The 25,982-nt window shown below is 47.5% G+C and overlaps 1 protein-coding gene across 1 annotated transcript in view; it reads left to right on the forward strand.

Moving 5' to 3' along the window:
* The window catches only part of LOC137304251 (C-type lectin domain family 10 member A-like), a 45,472-nt gene that overhangs the window by 17,875 nt on the left and 1,615 nt on the right, over nucleotides 1-25,982 (forward strand). The window contains exons 4-10 of the mRNA XM_067972805.1: nucleotides 1,620-1,721; nucleotides 7,619-7,690; nucleotides 10,258-10,332; nucleotides 11,356-11,430; nucleotides 12,720-12,800; nucleotides 15,696-15,847; nucleotides 23,515-23,627. Of these exons, the coding sequence (XP_067828906.1) occupies nucleotides 1,620-1,721; nucleotides 7,619-7,690; nucleotides 10,258-10,332; nucleotides 11,356-11,430; nucleotides 12,720-12,800; nucleotides 15,696-15,847; nucleotides 23,515-23,627 (670 nt within the window). The remainder of the gene's footprint in view (nucleotides 1-1,619; nucleotides 1,722-7,618; nucleotides 7,691-10,257; nucleotides 10,333-11,355; nucleotides 11,431-12,719; nucleotides 12,801-15,695; nucleotides 15,848-23,514; nucleotides 23,628-25,982) is intronic.

Genomic DNA, 25,982 nt, shown 5'->3' on the forward strand with positions numbered 1-25,982 from the left:
TATACAAGTGGAAGTGTACCTCAAACAATGGTTGAGGCCACGTCTTCGCTGAGTTCAAGAAACAGTTCACGTTTATACAGTTCAGTACCGACGCCCACCTGTCATAGAATATGGGCGTACACGTACATTCTTTATTGGTTCAGGTAGTTAGTCAATCAAGTAGTGAGCCTGCCCCCTCCGAACATCCATAGCCCTTTTTTATCTTGGCACATAGGCCTCGTAGGCCTGAGCATTCTCATCCTCCCCACATTTCTGTCCTGGTTATCAGTAGGGCTGAAGTCAGTCTCAAGGCCACATGGCCTTTCAAGAAACTGTATTCTCATTATATTTTTGTGGTCAGCAATACCCTTATCTGCTAGGGGGTGCCAGACGGTACTAAGCACCTGCTCAGCTAACTTAATTATCAACATACCAAGGCTTAAACATAATTACACAATTGTGCTTCTCTGTGTGTGCTGTAGCTACCCCATTATGTGAGCTAACAAAGAGTTAATATGGTCAAATATCCCTTCATGCATTGCTACATTAATATGGTCAAGTATCTCTTTATGCATTTCCACAACACAAATCATTGAAGGTGGCAGGAAGAAGGATATTAAAAAAGCATCTGGGATCCTGGGCTTTATTAATAGAGGCATAGAGTACAAAAGCAAGGAAGTTATGCTAAACCTTTATAAAACACTGGTTAGGCCTCAGCTGGAGTATTGTGTTCAATTCTGGGCACCACACTTTAGGGAGGATGTCAAGGCCTTAGAGAGGGTGCGGAGGAGATTTACTAGAATGGTTCCAGGGATTAGGGACTTCAGTTATGTGGAGAGACTGGAGAAGCTGGGATTGTTCTCCTTAGAACAGAGAAGGTTAAGGGGAGATTTAATAGAGGTGTTCAAAATTCTGAAGGGTTTTGATAGAGTAGATGGGGCAAAACTGTTTCCATTGGCAGGAGGGTCGGTAACCAGAGGACACAGATTTAAGGTAATTGGCAAAAGAATCATAAAAGAGATGAGGAAATTTTTTTTACGCAGCAAGTTGTGATAATCTGGAATTCACTGCCTGAAGGGGCGATGGAAGCAGATTCAACAGTAACTTTCAAAAGGGAATTGGATAAATACTTGAAGGGAAAACACTTGCAGGGGTATGGGGAAAGAGCAGGGGAATGGGACTAATTGGATAGCTCTTTCAAAGACCCAGCACAGGTACGATGGGCTGAATGGCCTCCTTCTGTGCTGTATGATTCTATAATACTGCAGCTGACTTATACTGTGGAATCCTCCCGCAGCGTATTGGAGAGTGCAATCCACCACACGAACATACACTCACACACGGACACACACACATACATGCACACATACATACATGCACACACACATACATGCACACATGCACACAAACATGCACACACGGACACACAGACACACGAACAATCTCACAAGTATATGGATGTTTGAAATTTGCTGTTCAGCACTTCACTTCTGGCTGTCCGACAGTCCCTGGTGACCGAGGCTGATCTCGGAAGGTTTCGGTTCGGCCCTATCTCAATCCTTTAGGGTTTGAAGTCCTACACAAAGCAACGTTAAGCCAGCATCTAATATTTTCTTTCCTATTTTTCTCCCATCAATAAGAACAAGGTCCAGGCAAAAAGCAGCAGCCAGTCCTGCTCTACATCCTGTTGGCTCTCTGTCTCTTGGCAACTGTGGGCATCCTCATCGCCGGTGTCGTCAAGTGTAAGTCTCGATTCTCGGGGCAAGGGATGGGAACCTGAAAAATATCCAGCTATTCAATAGAACAAAATCTAATCCATGCTGTACCTGCCCTGGGAGTGTTTGATGGGACAGTGTAGAGGGAGCTTTACTCTGTATCTAACCCGTGTTGTACCTGCCCTGGGAGTGTTTGATGGGACAGTGTAGAGGGAGCTTTACTCTGTATCTAACCCGTGATGTACCTGCCCTGGAAGTGTTTGATGGGACAGTGTAGAGGGAGCTTTACTCTGTATCTAACCCGTATTGTACCTGCCCTGGGAATGTTTGATGCTGACCTGAAATGGGAAAGTGATTTTTTCGAACTTCCTGGAGCCCTACGCTCTGGGTCCTGGCCCATCACCCAGGATTCTCAATATGAAGCTTTCCTGTGTGATCAGGCACTGAATAATAACATAAGAAATAAGAGCAGGAGTAGGCCATATGGCCCCTCGAGCCTGCTCCATCATTCAATCAGATCACAGCTGATCTTTGAACTCAACTCCACTTTCCCGCCCAATCCCCATATCCCTTGATTCCCCTAGAGTCCAAAAATATATCCATCTCAGCAATGAATACACTCAATGACTCAGCATCCAAAGCCCTCTGGGGTAGAGAATTCCAAGATTCACAGCCCTCTGAGTGAAGAAATTCCTCCTCATCTCAGTCTTAAATGGCCGACCCCTTATCCTGAGACGATGCCCCCTAGTTCTAGACTCTCCAGCCAGGGGAAACAACCTCTCAGCATCTGCCCTGTCAAGCCCCCTCAGAATCTTACATGTTTCAATGAGATCACCTCTCATTCTTCTAAACTCCAGAGAGTATAGGCCCATTTTACTCAATCTCTCCTCAAAGGACAACCCTCTCATCCCAGGAATTAATCTAGTGAACCTTCATTGCACCGCCTCTAAGGCAAGTATATCCTTCCTTAGATAAGGAGACCAAAACTGTACACAGTACTCCAGATGAGGTCTCACCAAAGCCCTGTACAATTGAATGCCCCGTAAAACCCCTCGCAGCAATGTTCTGTTTTCTCAGTCGTGGTTTGAGATGTTTGTGCTCTATGTTTAGTTAGTTTATTGCAGAGGAAACCACAAGTTCCCCATTTCAAGGAAACCTCTGAGAACTCACTCTGAGTGATTCTGACCTTTTCTTTGGTGGGAGGTGTGATTAGTTTGGTCTAATTATTGCCCAAGGTGTAAGTGGTGTTAAATCAAAAGTAAAATACTGCGGATTCTGGAAATCTGAAATAAAAACAGAAAATGCTGGAGAAGCTCAGCAAGTGAGGCAGCATCTGTGGAGAAAGAAACAGAGTTAATGTTTCAGGTCGAGGACCTTTCGTCAGAACTGGAAGATGTTAAGAGTTAAAGTTTTTGAGCAAGTACAGAGCCAGGGAAAGGGGGGGGAGGTAGAGGAGGGGAGGAAATAAAGGGAATGTCTGTGATAGGGTAGAGGGCACGAGTGATTAAATGACAAAAGGGATGATGGTGCAAGGCAAGGAAGGTGGTGATGGGACAGATTAAGAAAGAAAAGATTGATCAGGAGTAACTGTAAATGGCAGCAGCAGAAACGTTACCAGCACTAGTTGACCAAAAAAATAGGAGCAGTGGTTCTGATCTGAAGTTATTGAAATCAATGTTGAGTCCGGAAAGTTGTAAAGTGCCTAAATGAAAGATGAGCTGCTGTTCCTCGAGCTTACATTGAGCTTCATTGGAACAGTGTAAGAGGCCGAGGACAGAAAAGTCAGAGTCGGAGTGGGAAGGGGAATTAAAATGGCAAGCGACCGGCAGGTCAGGGTCATGCTTGTGGACAGAGCGGAAGTGTTCAGCAAAGCGATCACCCAGTCTGCATTTGGTCTTCCCAATATAGAGGAGACCGCATTTTGTGCAGCGGATACAGTACACTAAATTGAAAGAAGTACAAGTTAAACTGCTGTTTAGGCACTTTACAACCTTCCGGACTCAACACTGATTTCAATAACTTCAGATCAGAACCACTGCTCCCATTTTTTCGGACAGCTAGTGCTGGTTCTGCCCTCCACCCTAGCACAGACCTTCCCTTTTGTTCTTTCCTCCCCTCCCTCCTCCCTTTCCCTGACTCTGTACTTGCTCAAAAACTCTTTGACTCTTTAACATCTTCCAGTTCTGACGAAAGGTCCTCGACCTGAAACATTAACTCTGTTTCTTTCTCCACAGATGCTGCCTCACTTGCTGAGCTTCTCCAGCATTTTCTGTTTTTATTTTAAGTGGTGCTAAAGTCCTGTGTTTTGTCCCCACTTTCTCCTCAGCCCATGTCCTGACATGAAGCCCACCATCTCCTTTCTCGATTCCCTCCCACATCCTCCCTCAGTCCTGTGCTCACTGACACCAACTTGTCCCTGGCTTCCAACACTGCCCTTCCTCCTTCAAACCTTAATGCTATCAATCGCTCCCTCCATTCTCTCCAGTCGTCTCTTTCTATCCAAGGTCCTGGAATGTATTGTGGCCTTGCAACTGAACTCCTCACTGCTCCACCACTCCAGGATCGAGATCTTCCACTCCACCCACACTGCTGAGACTTGCCTGGTCAAAGGCACAACATCCTGTGTGATTCTGTCCATGACTCTTTGGGGGTTTTATATTGGATAACTCTATTGTACAAGAGAAAGGAAGTCTTACTACAATTGTACAGGGCTTTGGTGAGACCTCACCTGGAGTACCGTATACAGTTTTGGTCTCCTTACCTAAGAAAGGATATACTTGCCATGGAGGGAGTGCAGTGAAGGTTCACCAGACTGATTCCTGGGGTGGCAGGACTGTCGTATGAGGAGAGATTGGGTTGACTCGGCCTGTATTCACTTGAGTTAAGACTGAGAGAGGATCTCATTGAAACATATAAAATTCTGACAGGGCTAGACAGACTGGATGCAGGGGGGATGTTTCCCCTGGCTGGGGGGTCTAGAACGAGGGGTCACAGTCTCAGGATACGGGGTAGGACATTTAGGACTGAGATGAGGAGAAATTTCTTCACTCAGAGGGTGGTGAACCTGTGGAATTCTCTACCACAGAAGGCTGTGGAGGCCAAGTCACTGAATATATTTAAGTAGGAGATAGATAGATTTCTAGACACAAAAGGCATCAAGGGGTATGGGGAGAGAGTGGGAATATGGTATTGAGATAGAGGATCAGCCATGATCATATTGAATGGCGGAGCAGGCTCGAAGGGCCGAATGGCCTAATCCTGCTTCTATTTTCTATGTTTCTATGTTTCAAAACTGTACACAGTACTCCAGGTGAGGTCTCACCAAAGCCCTGTACAATTGCAGCAAGACTTCCTTACTCTTGTACTCCAACCCCCTTGCAATAAAGGCCAACATACCATTTGCCTTCCTAATTGCTTGCTGTACCTGCATGTTAACTTTCTGTGTTTCTTGTATGAGGACACCCATAGACTAGGTTTGTATTCCTATAGAAGATTAAGGGGTGTTTAAGATGATTAAAGGATTTGATAAGATAGATCTGGTGGGGGGAGTCCAGGACAAGGAGGCATAACCTTGAAATTAGAGCTAGGCCGTTCAGGGGTGATGTCAGGAATCACTTCTTCACACAAAGGGTGGTGGAAATCTGGAACTCTCTCCCAAAAAGCTTTTGAGGCTGGGGGTCAATTGAAAATTTTTCAAAACTGAGATTGACGGATTTTTGTTAGGCAAGGGTATTAAAGGTTTCGGAACCAAGATTTAAGGTACAGATCAGTCATGATCTAATTGCACTCGAGGGGTTGAATGACCTACTTCTGTTCCTATGCTCCACCTTGCACTCAACGCCCTCCCCACATCCACTCTTCTTAAAACCTACCTCTTTGTCCAAGTGTCTGGTCACCTGTCCTAATGTCTCCTTGGTCTTGGTGTCAGTTTTTGTCTGATAACGCTCCTGTGAAACGCCTTGGGAAGTTTTATAAATACAAGTTGTTATTTTTGTGGTTGATGCTGTTGTTGTCACCATTGATCCTTCCGCCTCTGGAACAGCCCCTACCGGTAAAAACCTAACTTCAATGTGTCGTTGTCAAGGCCGGTATTTATTGCCCATCCCTAGTTGCCCTGAGAAGATGGTGGTGGGAAAACGAGTGTCTTGCTAGCAGAGGGCAGTTAAGAGTCAACCACATTAGTGTGGGACTGGAGTCACATAGAGACCCAGACCGGGTAAGGACGGCAGGCTTCCTTCCCTAAAGGGACATCGATGAACTAGTTGTGTTTTCACGACAATCCGATGGTGTCATGGTCACTTTTAATCGGTACTAACTTTTTATTTCCACATTTTTAAAAATTGAATTCAAATTCTCAAACCTCCATTTGGATTTGAACTCATGTTCTCTGAATTATTAGTCCAGTAACAGAACCACAAAGACGTCCTCATCGCCTTCAATCGGGCCGCTGTCCTCTCCCAGACCTTCCCGTTTCCCATTGTGTTCGATGTGCACTCTCCCTCCATCCCCCGTACTCCCCGCACTGAGGGGTCCCTCCCCGAGGGGTCCCTCCCCGAGGGGTGCAGCAGGAATGGAATCTGCTCAGCCCCAAGGTCACCCACCCCCTCTCACCCTCTCGCACCCATTTACCTATTCAAATTAGGGGACTCGGTCGAGTTCTAACAATAGAAAAGATATAATTTTACAGAGAGGGTGTTAAAAAGGAGAAGTCAGTTTTATTGGTAAATAAGCTGTTCTTTTTGAACATTTCTCTCACAAGGGCCAACGAATGCCGAGTTTAATTTATTCTGAGACACAGGCCCAGCCCCTGTCCCCACTGAACCCCTTCCCCCAGCCCCTGTCCCCACTGAACCCCTTCCCCCACCCCCTGTCCCCACTGATTCCCTTCCCCCAGGTCCAGTCCCCACTGATTCCCTTCCCCCAGCCCCTGTCCCCACTGAACCCCTTCCCCCAGCCCCTGTCCCCACTGAACCCCTTCCCCCAGCCCCTGTCCCCACTGAACCCCTTCCCCCAGCCCCTGTCCCCACTGAACCCCTTCCCCCACCCCCTGTCCCCACTGAACCCCTTCCCCCAGCCCCTGTCCCCACTGAACCCCTTCCCCCAGCCCCTGTCCCCACTGAACCCCTTCCCCCACCCCCTGTCCCCACTGAACCCCTTCCCCCACCCCCTGTCCCCACTGAACCCCTTCCCCCAGCCCCTGTCCCCACTGAACCCCTTCCCCCACCCCCTGTCCCCACTGACTCCCTTCCCCCAGCCCCTGTCCCCACTGAACCCCTTCCCCCACCCCCTGTCCCCACTGACTCCCTTCCCCCAGCCCCTGCCCCCACTGATTCCCTTCCCCCAGCTCCCATCCCCACTGATTCCCTTCCCCCACCTCCAGTCCCCACTGATTCCCTTCCCCCAGCCCCTGCCCCCACTGATCCCCTTCCCCCAGCTCCCGTCCCCACTGGTCCTGATTCTCAATCCCATGAGCATGTTGGTTCTGTTTCTGCTGGTCATGTTGTGTCCCAAGCCTGGGTTTGCATTGGCCCTGCTGGTCCTGCAAAGATGATTGGATCTATTCATCAGGTGACTCAACATAAAGAATGGGAAAAGAGGCCAGAACCTGAACTTTGGGAGCAGGTGTAGCAGACGGGGGAATCATTGCAGTGGCCACTGGCACTGGCACTGGGCCCTGGGCCCTGCCCCCTGGCAAGGAGATACAAGGACCCTGGAACCATAGGTTGGAGCAAGGAATGAAGTCAATGATCAGTCCTAATATCTATGATTTTTATGATGTGACTCACACAGCAGTTCAGAAGGCAGCTGAAACACTCTGAGATAACGGACTAACTTTTCTTATTAATAATACGATCTAGGGGTGAGCATTGAGTGTAAATTGCGTCAAAAATGGAAAGTAACCAGATTTCACTCTCATTTTTCAGTCTCACAATCGTCAGCCGAGCTCGTGCAAACACAGTCGGATTTCAGCACCCAACTGTCTGGACTGACAAACTGTGAGTTACTGGAGGAATCTTCAAAGGGGCACTGGGGGGGTTAAACACTGGCATCTGAGATCGGCATCCAATCCAGCACAGAAAGAATGAACTTGCATTTATATAGCAACTTTCACATCCTCAGGTCATCTCCAAAACGCTTCAAAGCCAAAGAAGTAGTTTTAAAGTGTAGTCACTGTTGTGATGTAGGAAATGCAGCGGCCAATTTGCGCACAGCAAGATCCCACAAACAGCAATCAGATAATCTGCTTTAATGATGTTGGTTGAGGGCTAAATACTGGCTAGGACTCAGGGAGAACTCCCCTGCTGTACTTTGAAATAGTGCCATGGGATTTTATAGTCCACCTGAGAGGGCAGACAAGGCATTGGTTTAATGTCTCATCAGAAAGACGGCGACTCTGACAGTGCAGCACTCCCTCAGTACAGCACTGGAGGGACGGCCTGGATTATGGGCTCAGGTCTCTGGACGGGCGTTTGAACCGACAACCTTCTGAGTGAGAGGCAGGAGTGCCCCTGGTACGATAAGTCTCCTCTGTGTGCTGGCTGGAAGAGTCCTGCATGACGTTTCCATCCAGTTCATAGTGGACAGGAGCCCACCACATAAAATGTGTTTCTGATTGGCCAAATGTAGCACAGTATGATGATGACAGTTGATGTGGGGAAAGGAAATAGTCCACTGGTACGATAGAGGCCAACTCCACCCAGTGAGAGCACAGTGTAGAGGGAGCTTTACTCTGTATCTAACCCGTGCTGTACCTGCCCTGGGAGTGTTTGATGGGACAGTGTAGAGGGAGCTTTACTCTGTATCTAACCCGTGCTGTACCTGCCCTGGGAGTGTTTGATGGGACAGTGTAGAGGGAGATTCCCAGTAGTGATATGTATCACTTTGATGGAACAAACATATTTAGAAAGGAAAAGTAAAAATGCTCCTGTGAAAAGCTGTTAAGTTATTCAGATGAACAAATATTGCCCACGCTCAGTCATCTCACCCAAGGGTTTCTTCAGAGTGCGAGTTGAAATATTTTGTTGTACTGCGTTTCCTTTAGGCTGTCTGTCCGAGCTGGTGAATTGAGCACTGCTAATCTTACAGGCCCGCAGGGCAATGATTTTTGTTACACGACAAGCTGCTGTTAGAGGCTGGAAATATCCTGAGCTTTGCTGCCGTTGGCTGGCAGAACATCAGTACTGCAGGCACAGAAAACAAACTCCAACACAGACACTAAACCCACCACTGATCCCATCCCCCTCCCCATCACTGACCCCATCCCCCTCCCCATCACTGACCCCATCCTCCTCCCCATCACTGACCCCATCCTCCTCCCCATCACTGACCCCATCCTCCTCCCCATCACTGACCCCATCCCCCTCCCCATCACTGACCCCATCCCCCTCCCCACCACTGATCCCATCCCCCTCCCCATCACTGACCCCATCCCCCTCCCCATCACTGACTCCCATCCCCTACCCCACCCCTGACTCCCCACCCCTGACTCCCCTCCCCTCCCCCACCCCTGACTCCCCTCCCCTCCCCCACCCCTGACTCCCCTCCCCCACCCCTGACTCCCCTCCCCCACCCCTGACTCCCCTCCCCTCCCCCAACCATGACTCCCCTCCCCCACCCCTGACTCCCCTCCCCTCCCCACCCCTGACTCCCCTCCCCTCCCCCACCCCTGACTCCCCTCCCCCACCCCTGACTCCCCTCCCCCACCCCTGACCCCCCTCCCCACCCCTGACTCCCCTCCCCACCCCCACCCCTGACTCCTCTCCCCACCCCTGACTCCCATCCCCTCCCCCACCCCCACCCCTCCCCCATCACTGACTCCGTCCCCCTCCCCCATCACTGACTCCGTCCCCCTCCCCCATCACTGACTCCAATCCCTTCCAACACCACTGACCCTATCCCCTCCCCCATCACTGACCCTATCCCCTCCCCCATCACTGACCCTATCCCCTCCCCCATCACTGACCCTATCCCCTCCCCCATCACTGACTCTATCCCCTCCCCCATCACTGACCCTATCCCCTCTCCCATCACTGACCCTATCCCCTCCCCCATCACTGACCCTATCCCCTCCCCCATCACTGACCCTATCCCCTCCCCCATCACTGACCCTATCCCTTCCCCCATCACTGACCCTATCCCCTCCCCCATCACTGACCCTATCCCCTCCCCCATCACTGACCCTATCCCTTCCCCCATCACTGACCCTATCCCCTCCCCCATCACTGACCCTATCCCCTCCCCCATCACTGACCCTATCCCCTCCCCCATCACTGACCCTATCCCCTCCCCCATCACTGACCCTATCCCCTCCCCCATCACTGACCCTATCCCCTCCCCCATCACTGACCCTATCCCCTCCCCCATCACTGACCCTATCCCCTCCCCCATCACTGACCCTATCCCCTCCCCCATCACTGACCCTATCCCCTCCCCCATCACTGACCCTATCCCCTCCCCCATCACTGACCCTATCCCCTCCCCCATCACTGACCCTATCCCCTCCCCCATCACTATCTCTATCCCACCATCCCCTCGCAATGTGCCTAATCTCTGCTTGTTTCAGTTTCAGAAGTTGTCGCTGAGTTGGAACGAAGAGATCGCATGTTGAGGAATAAACTTTCTGAGTTGCAGAAATCGAGTAAGTGATTTTAAATTGAAGGTGGGATTAAATTGTGCCAAGGAGCACCTGTTTCTCAGGCACTGCGCGGGCCCGTAAGCTGCCGAAACAGGGTTTAAGTCCCGGCGGGAAGTGCGCAGGGTGCCATCTTGATAAAGATGTTTGAGCAAGTCCTGCCGACCGCTGGCAGCACGCAGAGCAGAGAGATCATGACTCGAATCAGGGTGCGACGCTGATTTGAAGCATCGTTCCAATTTTGCATCAAACCAAAGCCCTGTCTTAACCTCAAACAGCCGAACAGGACATGAAACGGCATGAAGGACCCCCTTCCCCCACCAGGGCTATTTAAAGGGACCATACGGGAGTTACAGGTTCGTTAGTGGATTATTTCTTCTGGCTGCTGGTGGAGTTGTTTTTTTGGTGAGTTTCTAGAGTTGTTCAAACTTTCAGTAATCTACAGGGAGTGTTCTGGCTGCTTTTGCATCGATCTTCGTGCTTCTGATAATATTCTGCTGCCAAGAAGTTGCCTCCACCCATTGGTGGCCTGGGTGGGGCTTCCCCTCGGCATGGAACATAGACCGAGAGGATGAAGGGAGATCACAGAGCGGGAGAAGCTGCCAGAAGAGGGAGGAGGAGGTGGAGGGCACTCAGCAGGAGGCCATATCCCCAGAGGGTCTTCAGGAAGCAATTCGCCAACCTTAACTACAGTAAGATGCAGTGACTTCCCTTCACCAAGGAATAGTCAATGAGATATGTCAGCTGTTGCAAACACAACTGCATTTTCCAAGCAGGGCAAGGACAGAACTGCCTGTGGTCACCATTGCTCTAAATTTTATGCCACTGGCTCATTTCAGGCTGCAGTAGGAAATATAATCAACACTGGACACCCAATGAGTTAATGTACATCCAGGGACTTAATTTACACCCAGTGATATATTGTACAGTCAGAGATTGATTATTTCTTCTGTTCCCATGGAGGGAACGCTCTCTATCTGTTGAAGGTTTAACTTGTCCGTGTAATTCCTCATCCTTTCCTATTTTTAGGCACTGAGTGTTCGACCAAATTGGCCGCAATGGAGAATAAATTCAATCGAGAAATTCCTCGCCTGCAGAGAAGTGGTGAGTCCGAGAATTTTCACCATTGAAATGTTTCCATTGTTTTTTCAATATACGTTTCTGGGCTCCCTGTATCAAAACCCAACACCAAACCGCCCACACCAAACTCTACACCTAACCCCCACCAAACCCCCTACCAGACCCCCACCAAACCACCCATCACACTCCCCACCAAACCACCCATCACACTCCCCACCAAACCCCCACCAAACCCCCCATCACACTCCCCACCAAACCACCCATCACACTCCCCACCAAACCCCCCATCACACTCCCCACCAAACCCCCACCAAACCCCCCATCACACTCCCCACCAAACCACCCATCACACTCCCCACCAAACCCCCACCAAACCCCCCATCACACTCCCCACCAAACCACCCATCACACTCCCCACCAAACCACCCATCACACTCCCCACCAAACCCCCACCAAACCACCCATCACACTCCCCACCAAACCCCCACCAAACCACCCATCACACTCCCCACCAAACCACCCATCACACTCCCCACCAAACCCCCACCAAACCCCCCATCACACTCCCCACCAAACCCCCCATCACACTCCCCACCAAACCCCCCATCACACTCCCCACCAAACCCCCCATCACACTCCCCACCAAACCTCCACCAAACCCCCATCAAACTCCCCACCAAACCCCCCATCACACTCCCCACCAAACCCCCACCAAACCCCCCATCACACTCCCCACCAAACCACCCATCAAACTCCCCACCAAACCCCCCATCACACTCCCCACCAAACCCCCACCAAACCCCCCATCACACTCCCCACCAAACCCCCCATCACACTCCCCACCAAACCCCCCATCACACTCCCCACCAAACCTCCACCAAACCCCCATCAAACTCCCCACCAAACCCCCCATCACACTCCCCACCAAACCCCCCATCACACTCCCCACCAAACCCCCCATCACACTCCCCACCAAACCTCCACCAAACCCCCATCAAACTCCCCACCAAACCCCCCATCACACTCCCCACCAAACCCCCACCAAACCCCCCATCACACTCCCCACCAAACCCCCACCAAACCCCCCATCACACTCCCCACCAAACCCCCCATCAAACTCCCCACCAAACCACCCATCACACACTCACCAAACTCCCCACAAAACCCCTGGCCAAACCCCCACCAAACTTCTCACCAATCCCCTCCAAACCCACACCAAACCCCCCACCACACAGCCCCAGCTCGGTGACAGTCTGATCCCTCGGTCAGTACAATACCAGAATGACTCATTGACACCCATTGCTCTTGAACAGATGCTGAAATATTGAACAATGTGTCATCACTGCAGAAAGACGCTGACAATCTCCGCATGAAGTTGTGCCTGAACCCGTCAGGTAAGAGACACCGCGAGAGTCGAGTGACTCAGATTAATTAAATATTCGGGAGCGTTACCAGACCAGCTGCCGTTTGATTATTGAGAAACCTTTGGGAAGCCCTGAGCTCAGGACACGGTCAACTGTCCAATGGAGGCCAATGGAATGGTGACCCTCAAGTTTGGGTTTTAAAAGAAGGAAACAGTGAAGTTGGATTTACAGATTTTGTTATCAGGTTCTCAGGAGCCTCTCAGGTGCCTTTCAGCCAATGAATCACTTTGTAGCACTGTTCCTTACGTTCTGCAGATGAACATAACAGTTGGCTCATGCACTAGTCTCACAAATTACAAATGAGCGAGGGGTTAATCTGCTTTTGATGCCGTTGGGTGCATGGTCCAGGCTATTATGTAGTTTGGAATCACTGGCCCCGATTTTAGCCCTACCTGCCCAACGGGAACGGAGAAAGTGAGCAGCTAACATTGTGAAAAACAACTTACCGCCTCGTTCCCACTGAGATCGTGCCGACTGCCATTTTTACCGCAGAACTGGAATGTGTGAGAAAGGCACCAGCTGGAACCAGACAGTTGGGGGGTAATAAATATGTGAAAATTGGGGTCCCGGGATGTCATTGCTGCTTTAACTGAGTGAGAGAGAAGTCCCGCCCAGCAGCCAGTGAAATCTTGTGGATTGGCCTCAGAAACAGACTGCCCAGGGCTGCTACAAGAATTTAAAGGGGAACATACCTGAAGGGTGGAAAGAAAGGACAAGCTCCTTTCATGACATCACAGGCAAAGTGTAGTCATTGTTGTAATGTAGGAAATGTGGCAGCCAATTTGCGCACAGCAAGATCCCACAAGCAGCAATGTGATAATGAGCAGATAATATTTTTTTTAGTGATGTTGGTTGAGGGATAAATATTGGCCCAGACACAATATGCCGTGGGACCTTTTACATCCACGTCTCATCCGAAAGACGGCACCTCCAACAGTGCAGCACTCCCTCAAGTACTGCACTGGAGCGTTAGCCCAGATTTTGTGCTCACGTCTCTGAAGTGGGGCTTGGAGTTCCCCCGGTGGCTTCAACATTAAATTGTTACCTGCAGTTTCACATTGTAACATTCAAATGTTGCTGGTATTTTCACATTTTAACATTCAATCATTGCCTGTATTTTCACATTGTGACATTAAGTTGTTACCTGTAATTTCACATTGTGATGTTAAATTGTTGCTTGTGATTTCACATTGTAACATTCAATTGTTGCCTTTAGTTTCACATTGTGATAGTGAACTTTTGCTACTTATTGTAATTCATAGGAAGCAGTATAGATGAGTCAAATTTTTTAAATTGTTCAGTAAAGTGATTGGAGTTTGGCTGCTTAATCTGAGGGAGGAAAGTCTGAGGGAGGAAAGGGCTCCATGGTTTGCTGAGAGAGGGTGAGTTAGAATAGGAGATTAAATCTCAAGTCCCATAGAGCAGGAAGGCTTCAGAGTTTACTATAATCATTCTCTTTTAATCACCTGGAATGAGCTCCTGTTTGGAGTTATTTCCATCATTAATTGGATGTGGCAAATGTTAATATCACCTCCATCCTGGTAAAATAAATAACCAGTCTAATATTACCTTCTAATGACTTGGACTTGGGTGTACTGGGCACAATTTCAAAATCTGCAGATGACATAAAACTTGGAAGGGTGGTAAACTGAGGAGGATAGTGATAGACTTCAAGAGGATATAGACAGGCTGGTGGCATGGGCTGACACATGGCAGATGGAATTTAACACAGAAAAATGTGAGGTGATACATTTCGGTAGGAAGAATGAGAAGAGGCAATATAAACTAAAGGGCACAATTCTAAGGGTGGTACAGGAACAGTATATATATCTGGGGGTATATGTACACAAATCATTGAAGGTGGCAGGGAAGGTTGAGAAAGCGGTTAAAAAAGTATACGGGATCCTGGGCTTTATAAATAGTGACATAGAGTACAAAAGTATGGAAGTCATGATGAACCTTTATAAAACACTGGTTCGGCCACAGCTGGAGTATTGTGTCCAATTCTGGGCACCACACTTCAGGAAAGATGTGAAGGCCTTAGAAAGGGTGCAGAAAAGATTTACTAGAATGATTCCAGGGATGAGGGACTTTAGTTACGTGGATAGACTGGAGAAGCTGGGGTTGTTCTCCGAGGAACAGAGACGGTTGCGAGGAGATTTGATCGAGGTATTCAAAATCATGAAGGGTCTAGACAGAGTAGATAGAGAGAAACTGTTCCCATTGGCGGAAGGGTCAAGAACCAGAGGACATAGATGTAAGATGATTGGCAAAAGAACCAAAGGTGACATGAGGAAAAACTTTTTGACTCAGCAAGTGGTTAGGATCTGGAATTCACTGCCCGAGGGGGTGGTGGAGGCAGATTCAATCATGGCCTTCAAAAGGGAACTGGATAAGTACTTGAAAGTAAAAAAAATTGCAGGGGTATGGGGAAAGGGCGGGGGAGTGGGACTAGCTGGATTGCTCTTGCATAGAGCCGGCATGGACTCGTTGGGCTGAATGGCCTCCTTCCGTGCTGTAACCTTTCTATGATTCTATGATTCAATCTAACCAAAGGAAAAGTCAGATTCACAGTGTCTTTTCAGAATATTGAATGTGCAACTTCTGCAACAGATAAAGAAAACATAGAACACAAACACTTCGACCATTGTCAGTGATAGGTCAACGGCCTGTCTGTGACTCCAGCCCAGTACCAGAAAGGACTACATGGAACATTCAGTGTCTGGTTTGAGGGGATGGTATTGAGAAATCTGAGTCAGTTTAGGACACCACAGAGCGTATGTAGAGAGCACTGGTTTTCTCCTGTGTAATAACAGGCCGTGGAATTGATGTTTCACAGAGTAATTATTTGTAATGTTTTTACAGATTCCCAATGTACACCTTGTGCCACTGGCTGGAAGTACTTTAAAGGCAAATGTTACTACTTTTCAACATTACTGAAGAACTGGCATAATGCTAACTTGCAGTGCTTCCTCACCTGGTCCCAACTCATAGTCATCAACAATGAAGAGGAACATGTAAGGATTCACACGCAAGGGAGCTACCAACTCCACCCTTCCCCTGTCTAACTTGTGTTGGTCATCAGTAACCCACCCATGTTGGAGGTCACCTCTGATCACTTCCTTGTATCCCTCTCCACTCGCATCCCCCTCCCCACCGCCCCCCCACCCAACTTCCTTCTGTGTCCGCCCCTGGAAAACACTCTCCCCCAAGTCACTTACAACGGCACTTTCAAATTCCCAATTGTCCAGCCTTTGGCCCTCCGTTCGCTACAACATCCTTGCAGCTACCGATCTGCTCAATCACATCCTCACCTCCACTTTTACATTAGAAAAAGGAGCAGGAGTAGGCCACACGGCCCCTCGAGCCTGCTCTACCTTTCAATAAGATCATGGCTGATCTTCGACCCCGGCACTTGTCCCCAGTAAAACACTATCTCTATCACCCTGGTCATTTCCCCTGGTACAGCCCCTATCTCCACTCCCTTATGTCCAAGGAGTACAGACTTGAATCTTTACGGTGGACAACTGGTTTAGCCATTCATCGCCAGATCTGACTGGACCACATAAAGCACTATCAGGACCTGCTCTCCTTCTCCAAAACTGTTCACTATTCCAGGATCATCCTGGAATGTAAAGATAACCTCCGGCTTCTCTTCACTACAAACCATCTTTTTAAACCCCTCTCCCCTGCCCCCTCCACCTTCACCTCCAACAACAAGTGCGAGGAGATCAGGGACTTCTTTGTCACTAAGGTTGAGACCATCGGTTCAGCTGCCTCTGCTGCTCCCCTCCCTTCCCCTAGCCCACCGAGCCAAACTTCCCTTAAGGTTCTCCCCTGCCCTAGTCCTGAACTCGCATCTTTCTCTAGTTTCTCTCCTATCTCCCCTCACGCCCTCTTCGAGCTCATCTTGACCATGAGACCTGCGTCCTGCTCACTTGACTCCATTCCTGCCAAACTGCTGACCACCCAACTTCCCTTCCTGGCCCCCATGTTAGCTGATATTGTTAACGGTTCCCTCTCTTCAGGTACTGTCCCCCTCCCCACTTCAAATCTGTCGTCATCATCCCCCCCTACCAAAAACCCACCCTTGACCCCTCTGTCTTTGCAAATAACACCACATCTCCAACCTTCATTTCCTCTCCAAAGTCCTTGAACTTGTTGTTGGCTCCTGAATCCATGCCCATCTTTCTGTCAACTCCATGTTTAAATCCGTCCAATGAGGTTTCCGTCACTGCCACAGTACTGAACCAGCCCTAATCAGTCACAAAGGACATCCTATGTGACTGTGATGATGGTAAACTATCCCTCCTCATCCCTTCTCGACCTGTCTTCAGCCTTTGACCACACCATCCTCCTCCAATGTCTCTCCTCCGTTGTCTAGCTGAGTAGCCAGGTTCCATTCTTAGCTATCCAGTCATAGCCAGAGAATCTCCTGCAGTGGCTTTCCTTCCCTCTCCTGCACCGTCAACTCTGAGTCCTCCAAGGATCTATCCTTGGCCCCCTCCTATTTCTCATCTACATGCTGCCCCTCAGCGACATCATCCGAAAACACGACGTCAGGTTCCACATGTACACTGACAACACCCAGCCCCACATCATCGCCATCTCTCTCGACCCCTCCACTGTCTCTGATTTGTCATGCTGCTTGTCCGACATCCAGTATTGGATGAGTAGAAATTTTCATCAATTAAATTTTGGGAAGACCGAAGCCATTGTCTTCAGTCCCCACCACAAGCTCTGTTCCCCAGGCACCGGCTTCATCCCTCTCCCTGGCCACTGAATGAGGCTGAACCAGACTGTTCGCAACCTCGGCGTCCTATTTGAGATGAGCTTCTGACCCCATCTCCTCTCCATCACAAAGACCACCTACTTCCACCTCTGTAATATCATCCATCTCCACCCCTGCCTCAGCCCATCTGCTGCTTAAACCCTCATCCATGCCTTTGTTACCTCCAGACTTGACTATTCCAACGCTCTCCTGGCCGGACTCCCACCTTGAACCCTCCCTAAACTTGAGCTCACTCAAAATTCGGCTGCCCGTATCCTAACTCGCATCAAGTCCCGTTCACCCATCACCCTGTGCTCACTGACCTACATTGGCTGCCAATCCGCCAATGCCACGAATTCACATCCTCGTATTCAAATCCCTCCATGGCCTCGCCCCTCCCTATCTCTGTAATCTTCTACAACTCTACAACCCTCCGGGATCTCTGCGCTCCTCCAATTCTGGCCTCTTGCATATCACCAATTTCCATCGCCCCCACCATTGGCGGCCGTGCCTTCAGCTGCCTCGGCCCTAAGCTCTGGAATTCCCTCCCTAAACCTCTCCGCCTCTCTACCTCTCTCTCCTCCTTTAAGCCGCTCCTTAAAACCTACTTCTTTGACCAAGCTTTGGGAGACAATAGGACAGGTCACCTGTCCTAATGTCTCCTTCTTTGGTTTGGTGTCTATTTTTGTCTAATTATGCTCCTGTGAAGCGCCTTGGGACGTTTTACTAAGTTAAAGGTGCTATATAAATGCAATTTGTTGTTTCCTCCCGCCTAGCCCAACAACAACAACTTGCATTGATACGGTACCTTTTAAGTAATAAAGCATCCCAAGTCGCTTCACAGGAACATAGGAACAGGAGTAGGCCATTCAGCCCCTCGAACCTTTTCCACATTCAGTGAGATCATGGCTGATCTGTATCCTAACCCTTGGCTAGCAAAAATCTGTCGATCTCAGATTTAAAATTGTGAATTGAGCTAGCATCTACTGCCTTTTGTGGGAGAGAGTTCTACATTTCTACCACCCTTTATGTGAAGAAGTGTTTCCTAACTCGTCCTGAATGGCCTGGCTCTGATTTTAACATTACGTCCCCTTGTCCTAGACTTTCCACCAACGGAGAAAGTTTCTCTCCATCTACCCTATCAATTCCTTTCACAATCCTAAAAACCTCAATCAAACCATCCCTTAACCTTCGATATTCCAGGGAATACAAGGCTAGTTTATGTAATCTCTCCTCATAATCTAACCCATGGAGCACTGGTAACATTCTGCTGAATCTGTGCTGCACTCCTTCCAAGGCCGATATACCCTAAAGTGCGGAGCCCACTCCATTAGCCTTTTTGATTCTATTTTGTACCCAACTGCTACATTTTAGTGATCTGTGTATGTGGACCCCTAAATCTCTTTGGACCTCCCCTGTTCCGAGCTTTTCACCGTTTAAAAAATATTCTGATCGTTCCTTTTTTGGTCCAAAATGGATGACCTCACTCTTACCTGCGTTGAAACCCATCTGTCACAGTTTTGCCCACTCACTTAATCAATCAATGTCTCTTTGTAATTTTATGCTCCCGTCTACACTACTTACTATGCCCCCAATCTTTGTGTCATCAGCAAACTTGGATATATGGTTCTCTCTTGTGTTATCAAGTCATTAATAAATATAGTTAAGGCCCCAGCACAAATCCTTGTGGAACACCATAGTCACTTCCTCCCAATTCGAGTTCATACCCATTATCCTTTCTTCTACCACCTAACCAATCTCTTAACCAGGTCAATAATTTGCCTTCAATTCCATGAGCTTTAATTTTAGCTAATAGTCTCTTTATGTGGAACCTTATCAAATACCTTCTAGAAGTCCATATAAACTACATCCATAGACATTCCCCAATCTAATACTTTAGTTACTTCCTCAAAAAAATTCGATTAGGTTCGTTCGACATGACCTACCCTTTACAAATCCATGTTGGCTGTCTCTAATCAGCTCAAATTTCTCTAAATGCTCGGTCACTCTGTCCTTAATTATAGATTCCAATAAGTTCTCCACAACAGATGTTAAACTAACAGAATTATAACTTCCTGGTTTCTCTCTCTCACCTTTCTTAAATAAGGGAGTTACATTTGCAATTTTCCAATCTGAAGAGAAAATTCCTGAATCCAGAGAGTTTTGGAAGATTTTGGCTAAAACATCTGCAATTTCCTCACCTCCTTCTTTAAAACCAGGGGATGGAAACCATCAGGTCCTGGGGATTTGTCAGTCTTTAGTGCCTTTATTTTTTCTAATACTGTTTTCTTGCTTACATTAACTTTAGTGAGTTCCAGTCCTTGATTCATTATTAGTTTCCCGGGAATGTCGGGTATATTATCCTCTTCCTTTACTGTGAAGACTGACACAAAGTCATTATTCAACAAGTCTGCCTTTTCCTTATTTTCATTCGCAATATTACCTGGTAAGTAGAGCTCTTGCCCCTTAGGGCTATATACTGGTCCTGTATTAAGCTAAATTCTTTTTTGAACACCTCCACTGTTCATCTGTAGTTTTACCCGATAACAGTTTTGACCAGTTTGCTGTTGTCAGTCTCTGTCTCATCCCGTTAAAGTTAGCCTTACCAAAATCTAGAATCTTAGTAACTGTTAAGTTTCTCCTTTTCAAACCCAACATTGAATTCGATCATATTATGATCGCTGTTTGATGAATGTTCCCTTACTGTTAGATTATTAACTAAATCTTACTCATTATTAAATCTAGTATGGCCTGCCCTTGTGGTTCTAGAACATATTGCTCCAGAAAACTATCTTGAACTCAAGAAATTCACTACCTTTCTGACTTGAGTTACTCTGCTCTTCCCAATCTACGTGACAATTAAATTCTCCCATTAAAACTTTTGCTACAAGCCTCTCTAATCTCTGAATTAATATATTCTGCCATTTCTGCTATCGGGAGGCCTGTAGACAACTCCCAGTATAGTTTTAAGTCCTCTGTTGTTCCTCAATTCTAGCCATAGAGTCTCCGCTGATACATTCCCTTACCTACATGCTCTCTTACTAATGTTTTAATAGTATCTTTAATCAATAAGCCTAACCCTCCTCCTGTTCCAGTTTCCCCAACCTTTCTAAAGACCTTATAATCTGGAATATTTAACCCAATCATGACCAGCTTGCAGCCATGTCTCAATAATGGCCACCGTGTCATACCCTCGAAGATGCATTTGCACTTTTAATTCACTCAATTTATTTCTTATACTCCGTGCGTTAGTATATCAAACTCTTATTTGGGCAAGAGACCCTAACCTGTCCTACTGCCCGACGCTGTCTTTCTCACACTGTTTAATTTAACACCTTTCTTATTTGTCAGTCCTGCTGTAACTACTTTAGTTGGAAATATATCGCCGTTCCTTCATCGTCGCTGGGTCAAAATCCTGGAACTCCCTTCCTAACAGCACTGTGGGAGAACCTTCACCACACGGACTGCAGCGGTTCAAGAAGGTGGCTCACCACCACCTTCTCAAGGGCAATTAGGGATGGGCAATAAATGCCGGCCTCGCCAGCGACGCCCACGTCCCATGAACAAATTAAAAAAAAGTTATTTTAGTATTCCCTTCACCTGGAGTATCTTTATCACTGTTTGTGACCTGAACTCTGCTCTTATCCCTTTTTTAAATCTTTAAACTATCATTTTTACTATTGTTTCTGACTGAGACCTCCCCCCAATTTACCATCTTATTTACCATTTCTGCTAGGACCTTGGTCCCAGCCCGGTTCAGGTGCTGCCCCTCCCAACAGTACGGCTCCCTCCTGTCCCAGTATTGATGCCAGTGTCCCATGAACCCCTCCTTCCCACACCACTCCTCTAGCCATGCCTTCTCCTTCCTGGTCTGTTTGCCTCAATGCCAATTTGTATGGGTAATAATCTTGAGGTCCTGCTTTTTAATTTAGTTCCAAACTCCTGAAGCTCCCTCAGCAGGACCACGGCAACTGGATCTTCCCCCTCCCTTTCCAAATTCCTTTCTAGCCACATCCCTTACCCTGGCATCAGGTAGACAACACACCCTTCGGGACTCTCGATCGTGACTGCAGATGATGCTATCAATCCTCTTAATTATTGAATCCTCTATAACTACTACATTTCTATCCTGCTCCTCCCCCACTTTGGATAGCCCTCATGCTCCACAGTGCCTGGGTTAGCATTCTGGCTGTCCTCTCCGCAGCCTACATCCTTATCCTCACAGGTAGCAAGTACATTGTATCTGTTGGATAGGACCAGTGTCTGCCAGACCTCCTTCTCTATCTCCCTTCGGTACCCCTTACCCTGCTGACTAACAGTCACACTCTCCCCTCCCTGCACCTGTGCTTTCCTCTGAGGTGTGACTGTACTCTGGAGAAAACCATCCAAAAATTCCTCCCTCTTCCTTATGTGTCGGAGTGACTCTAACTCGCACTCCAGCTCAAGGGCTCTGAGCTGGAGTGATTCAAGGCAGAGACATTTCCTGCAGATGTGGCAATCCAGGACAGTCTCTGTCCACAAATCACAGTCCTGACACACAGCCTGCACAGCCATTTCTAGTTTTTAAAAATGTATTTATTAATTTGTAGTAATTTAGTTGCAGATATAATAGAATTACTTGAGATCTAGATTATATTTAGTAGATGGATTTAGTTTGATTTCAGATTAATTTGTAACTAATGCTCATTTATCTTTATTTATTCCCTTAACTTCTATTAATTATTTATGTATACCAGATTGTATTTAATTGAATTAGGATACCTTTAATGTTGGTATCCTCTATTTAGTTCATTTTAATTTTATCACTTTAGATCTAACTAATTACTCTGATTATTTATTTATATATTTACTTATTTACTGTTACCACTTGGTTTAAATTACTTAGCACCTCTTCCCAAATTCCCGTCGTCACTCTGTTTAGCAGACTCACTCCTTAATTTAGTAGATTCTTTAGCACATTGACCCAACTCTCACCAAGCTAAACGCAAAATACTGCAGATGCTGGAAATCTGAAATAAAAACAGAAAATGCCAGAAATACTCAGCAGATCAGGCAGCACCTGTAGAGAGAGAGACACAGAGTTAGCGTTTCAGGTTAATGACCTTTTGTAAAGCATAATCAGACAAAAATACAGGGTCACGCTGTAATTACACTCTGCCAGCAGTGGTGGCGCTGCAGCATGACCAGTGGCCGGTGGGTGTAATTACAGCATGACAAGTTTACATAGCCATTTTCCATTATAAATGTGGACAGAGGAATTATAATGGCAAATATATAAAAATAAGTAGAGAATATATGATTCCAAAATGGGAACCAAATTCCTCCAATATCTCTCTAATCCTGCTTCACCTGAATACTTTCGGCGTGCAATGCCACACATTTTCATAGAATTGCATTGTATGTACAGCACAAAAACAGGCCATTCGGCCCAACAGGACTATGTCGGTGTTCATGCTCCACACGAGCCTCCTCCCACCCCTCTTCATCCGACCCTATCACCATAACCTTCTATTCCTTTCTCCCCCATGTGCTTATCCAGCTTTCCCTTAGATGCTTAAATCTGTGCTATTTGCCTCAATCACTACTTGTGGGAGTGAGTTCCACATTCTGACCACTCTCTGGGTAAAGAAGTTTCTCCTGAATTCCTTATTGGACTGTCTTATATCTACGTCTACCCTATCAAACTCTATCAGGTCTCCCCTCAGCCTTCTCTTTCCTGATAGTTATAATCTCTCAGTCCTGGTATCATCCTAGTAAATCTTTTTTTGCACCTTCTCCAATGCCTCTATATCCTTTTTATAATATGGAGACCAGAACTGTGCACAATACCCCAAGTGTGGTAAAAGAACAGGAGTTAGTTCATTTTAAAATATTAAGATGGTGATCATTTTTTACTTATATTTTTTATTTTAGGATTTTGTGAGCAGCACCATAATGAACCAGCGCTACTGGATTGGGCTCAGTGACATCGCTATGGAGGGCCAATGGCGCTGGGTCGATGGGACTGAGAGCAAAGCCACAAGACTGTAAGTTTGAAATGTTATTGCCAAAAGTTCGCACTTTTACCCAACTCTTTGGCCTTGTGCTCACAGCAGAGAATCGTTTTACTTAAACACACCGAGTGGGCCTACAGTGAAAGGCTGGTGCCGCTGGACCAGTAAAGTCTCAGGTTCCACCCTTTGGTCCCAGTCGGGTTCGCTATTCTCATTCGAGGTGGAGATATGGGAACGATTCAATGCTGTGACCCCGGGTTAGGCGGGAGGAAAGAAAGTCGGCCAGCATTCCTGCTCCCGATCACTTAGTGGTGATCCCTGCTGGAGTGTGTGTTTCTGTGTGTTGTGTGTTGTGTCTGTGTCTGTGTTTTTTTTAATTTTTTACAACATGGAAACAGGCCCTTCGGCCCAACATGTCCATGTCGCCCAGTTTATACCACTAAGCTAGTCCCAATTGCCTGCACTTGGCCCATATCCCTCTATACCCATCTTACCCATGTAACTGTCCAAATGCTTTTTAAAAGACAAAATTGTACCCGCCTCTACTACTGCCTCTGGCAGCTCGTTCCAGACACTCACCACCCTTTGAGTGAAAAAATTGCCCCTCTGGACCCTTTTGTATCTCTCCCCTCTCACCTTAAATCTATGCCCCCTCGTTATAGACTCCCCTACCTTTGGGAAAAGATTTTGACTATCTACCTTATCTATGCCCCTCATTATTTTATAGACTTCTATAAGATCACCCCTAAACCTCCTACTCTCCAGGGAAAAAAGTCTCAGTCTATCCAACCTCTCCCTATAAGTCAAACCATCAAGTCCCGGTAGCATTCTAGTAAATCTTTTCTGCACTCTTTCTAGTTTAATAATATCCTTTCTATAATAGGGTGACCAGAACTGTACACAGTATTCCAAGTGTGGCCTTACTAATGTCTTGTACAACTTCAACAAGACATCCCAACTCCTGTATTCAATGTTCTGACCAATGAAACCAAGCATGCTGAATGCCTTCTTCACCACCCTATCCACCTGTGACTCCACTTTCAAGGAGCTATGAACCTGTACTCCTAGATCTCTTTGTTCTATAACTCTCCCCAACACCCTACCATTAACGGAGTAGGTCCTGGCCCGATTCGATCTACCAAAATGCATCACCTCACATTTATCTAAATTAAACTCCATCTGCCATTCATCGGCCCACTGGCCCAATTTATCAAGATCCCCTTGCAATCCTAGATAACCTTCTTCACTGTCCACAATGCCACCAATCTTGGTGTCATCTGCAAACTTACTAACCATGCCTCCTAAATTCTCATCCAAATCATTAATATAAATAACAAATAACAGCGGACCCAGCACCGATCCCTGAGGCACACCGCTGGTCACAGGCCTCCAGTTTGAAAAACAACCCTCTACAACCACCCTCTGTTGTGTCTGTGTGCGTGTTTGTGTGTGTCTGTGTGAGTGTGTCTGTGTGTGTGTGTCTTTGTCTGTGCGTGTTTGTGTGTATTTATCTGTGTGTGTGTGTGTGTGTCTGCGTCTGTGTGCATGTTTGTGTCTGTGGGTTTGTGTGTGTGTATGTGTGTGTCTATGTGTGTGTCTGTATCTGTGTGTGTGTGTTGTGTCTGTGTGCGTGTTTGTGTGTGTGTGTCTTTGTCTGTGCATGTGTGTGTGTCTGCGTCTGTGTGCGTGTTTATGTGTGTATGTGACTGGGTTTGTGTGTCTGTCTGTGTGTCTGTCTGTGTGTGTGTGTCTGTCTGTCTGTGTGTGTCTGTCTGTGTGTGTGTCTGTCTGTGTGTGTGTCTGTCTGTGTGTGTCTGTGTCTGTCTGTCTGTGTGTGTGTGTGTGTGTGTGTGTGGACAGCTGGCCTGGCTGTGGCGCCACTTGTGGTTGAATAGCCTGCCAATAATCACTGTTAAGGTTCAGACAGAGTCACTTGAGTGTGGTGATGGGGTCGGTGGTACCCATGGAACTGGACCCCGGCATGTTCAGTGTCTGAAGGAGAAGCAGGGAGAGAGTCAACGACAAATAAAGGAACAAAGACATGGGTGGGGGCACTGATCATTAATAGGGGTGGGGGCACTGATCATTAATAGGGGTGGGGGCACTGATCATTAATAGGGGTGGGGGCACTGATCATTAATGGGGGTGGGGGCACTGATCATTAATGGGGGTGGGGGCACTGATCATTAATGGGGGTGGGGGCACTGATCATTAATGGGGGTGGGGGCACTGATCATTAATAGGGGTGGGGGCACTGATCACATAGGGGTGGGGGCACTGATCATTAATGGGGGTGGGGGCACTGATCATTAATGGGGTGGGGGCACTGATCATTAATAGGGGTGGGGGCACTGATCATTAATGGGGGTGGGGGCACTGATCATTAAT

The sequence above is a fragment of the Heptranchias perlo genome, chromosome 37 (assembly GCF_035084215.1).
Source record: "Heptranchias perlo isolate sHepPer1 chromosome 37, sHepPer1.hap1, whole genome shotgun sequence".
Lineage (NCBI taxonomy): Eukaryota > Metazoa > Chordata > Chondrichthyes > Hexanchiformes > Hexanchidae > Heptranchias > Heptranchias perlo.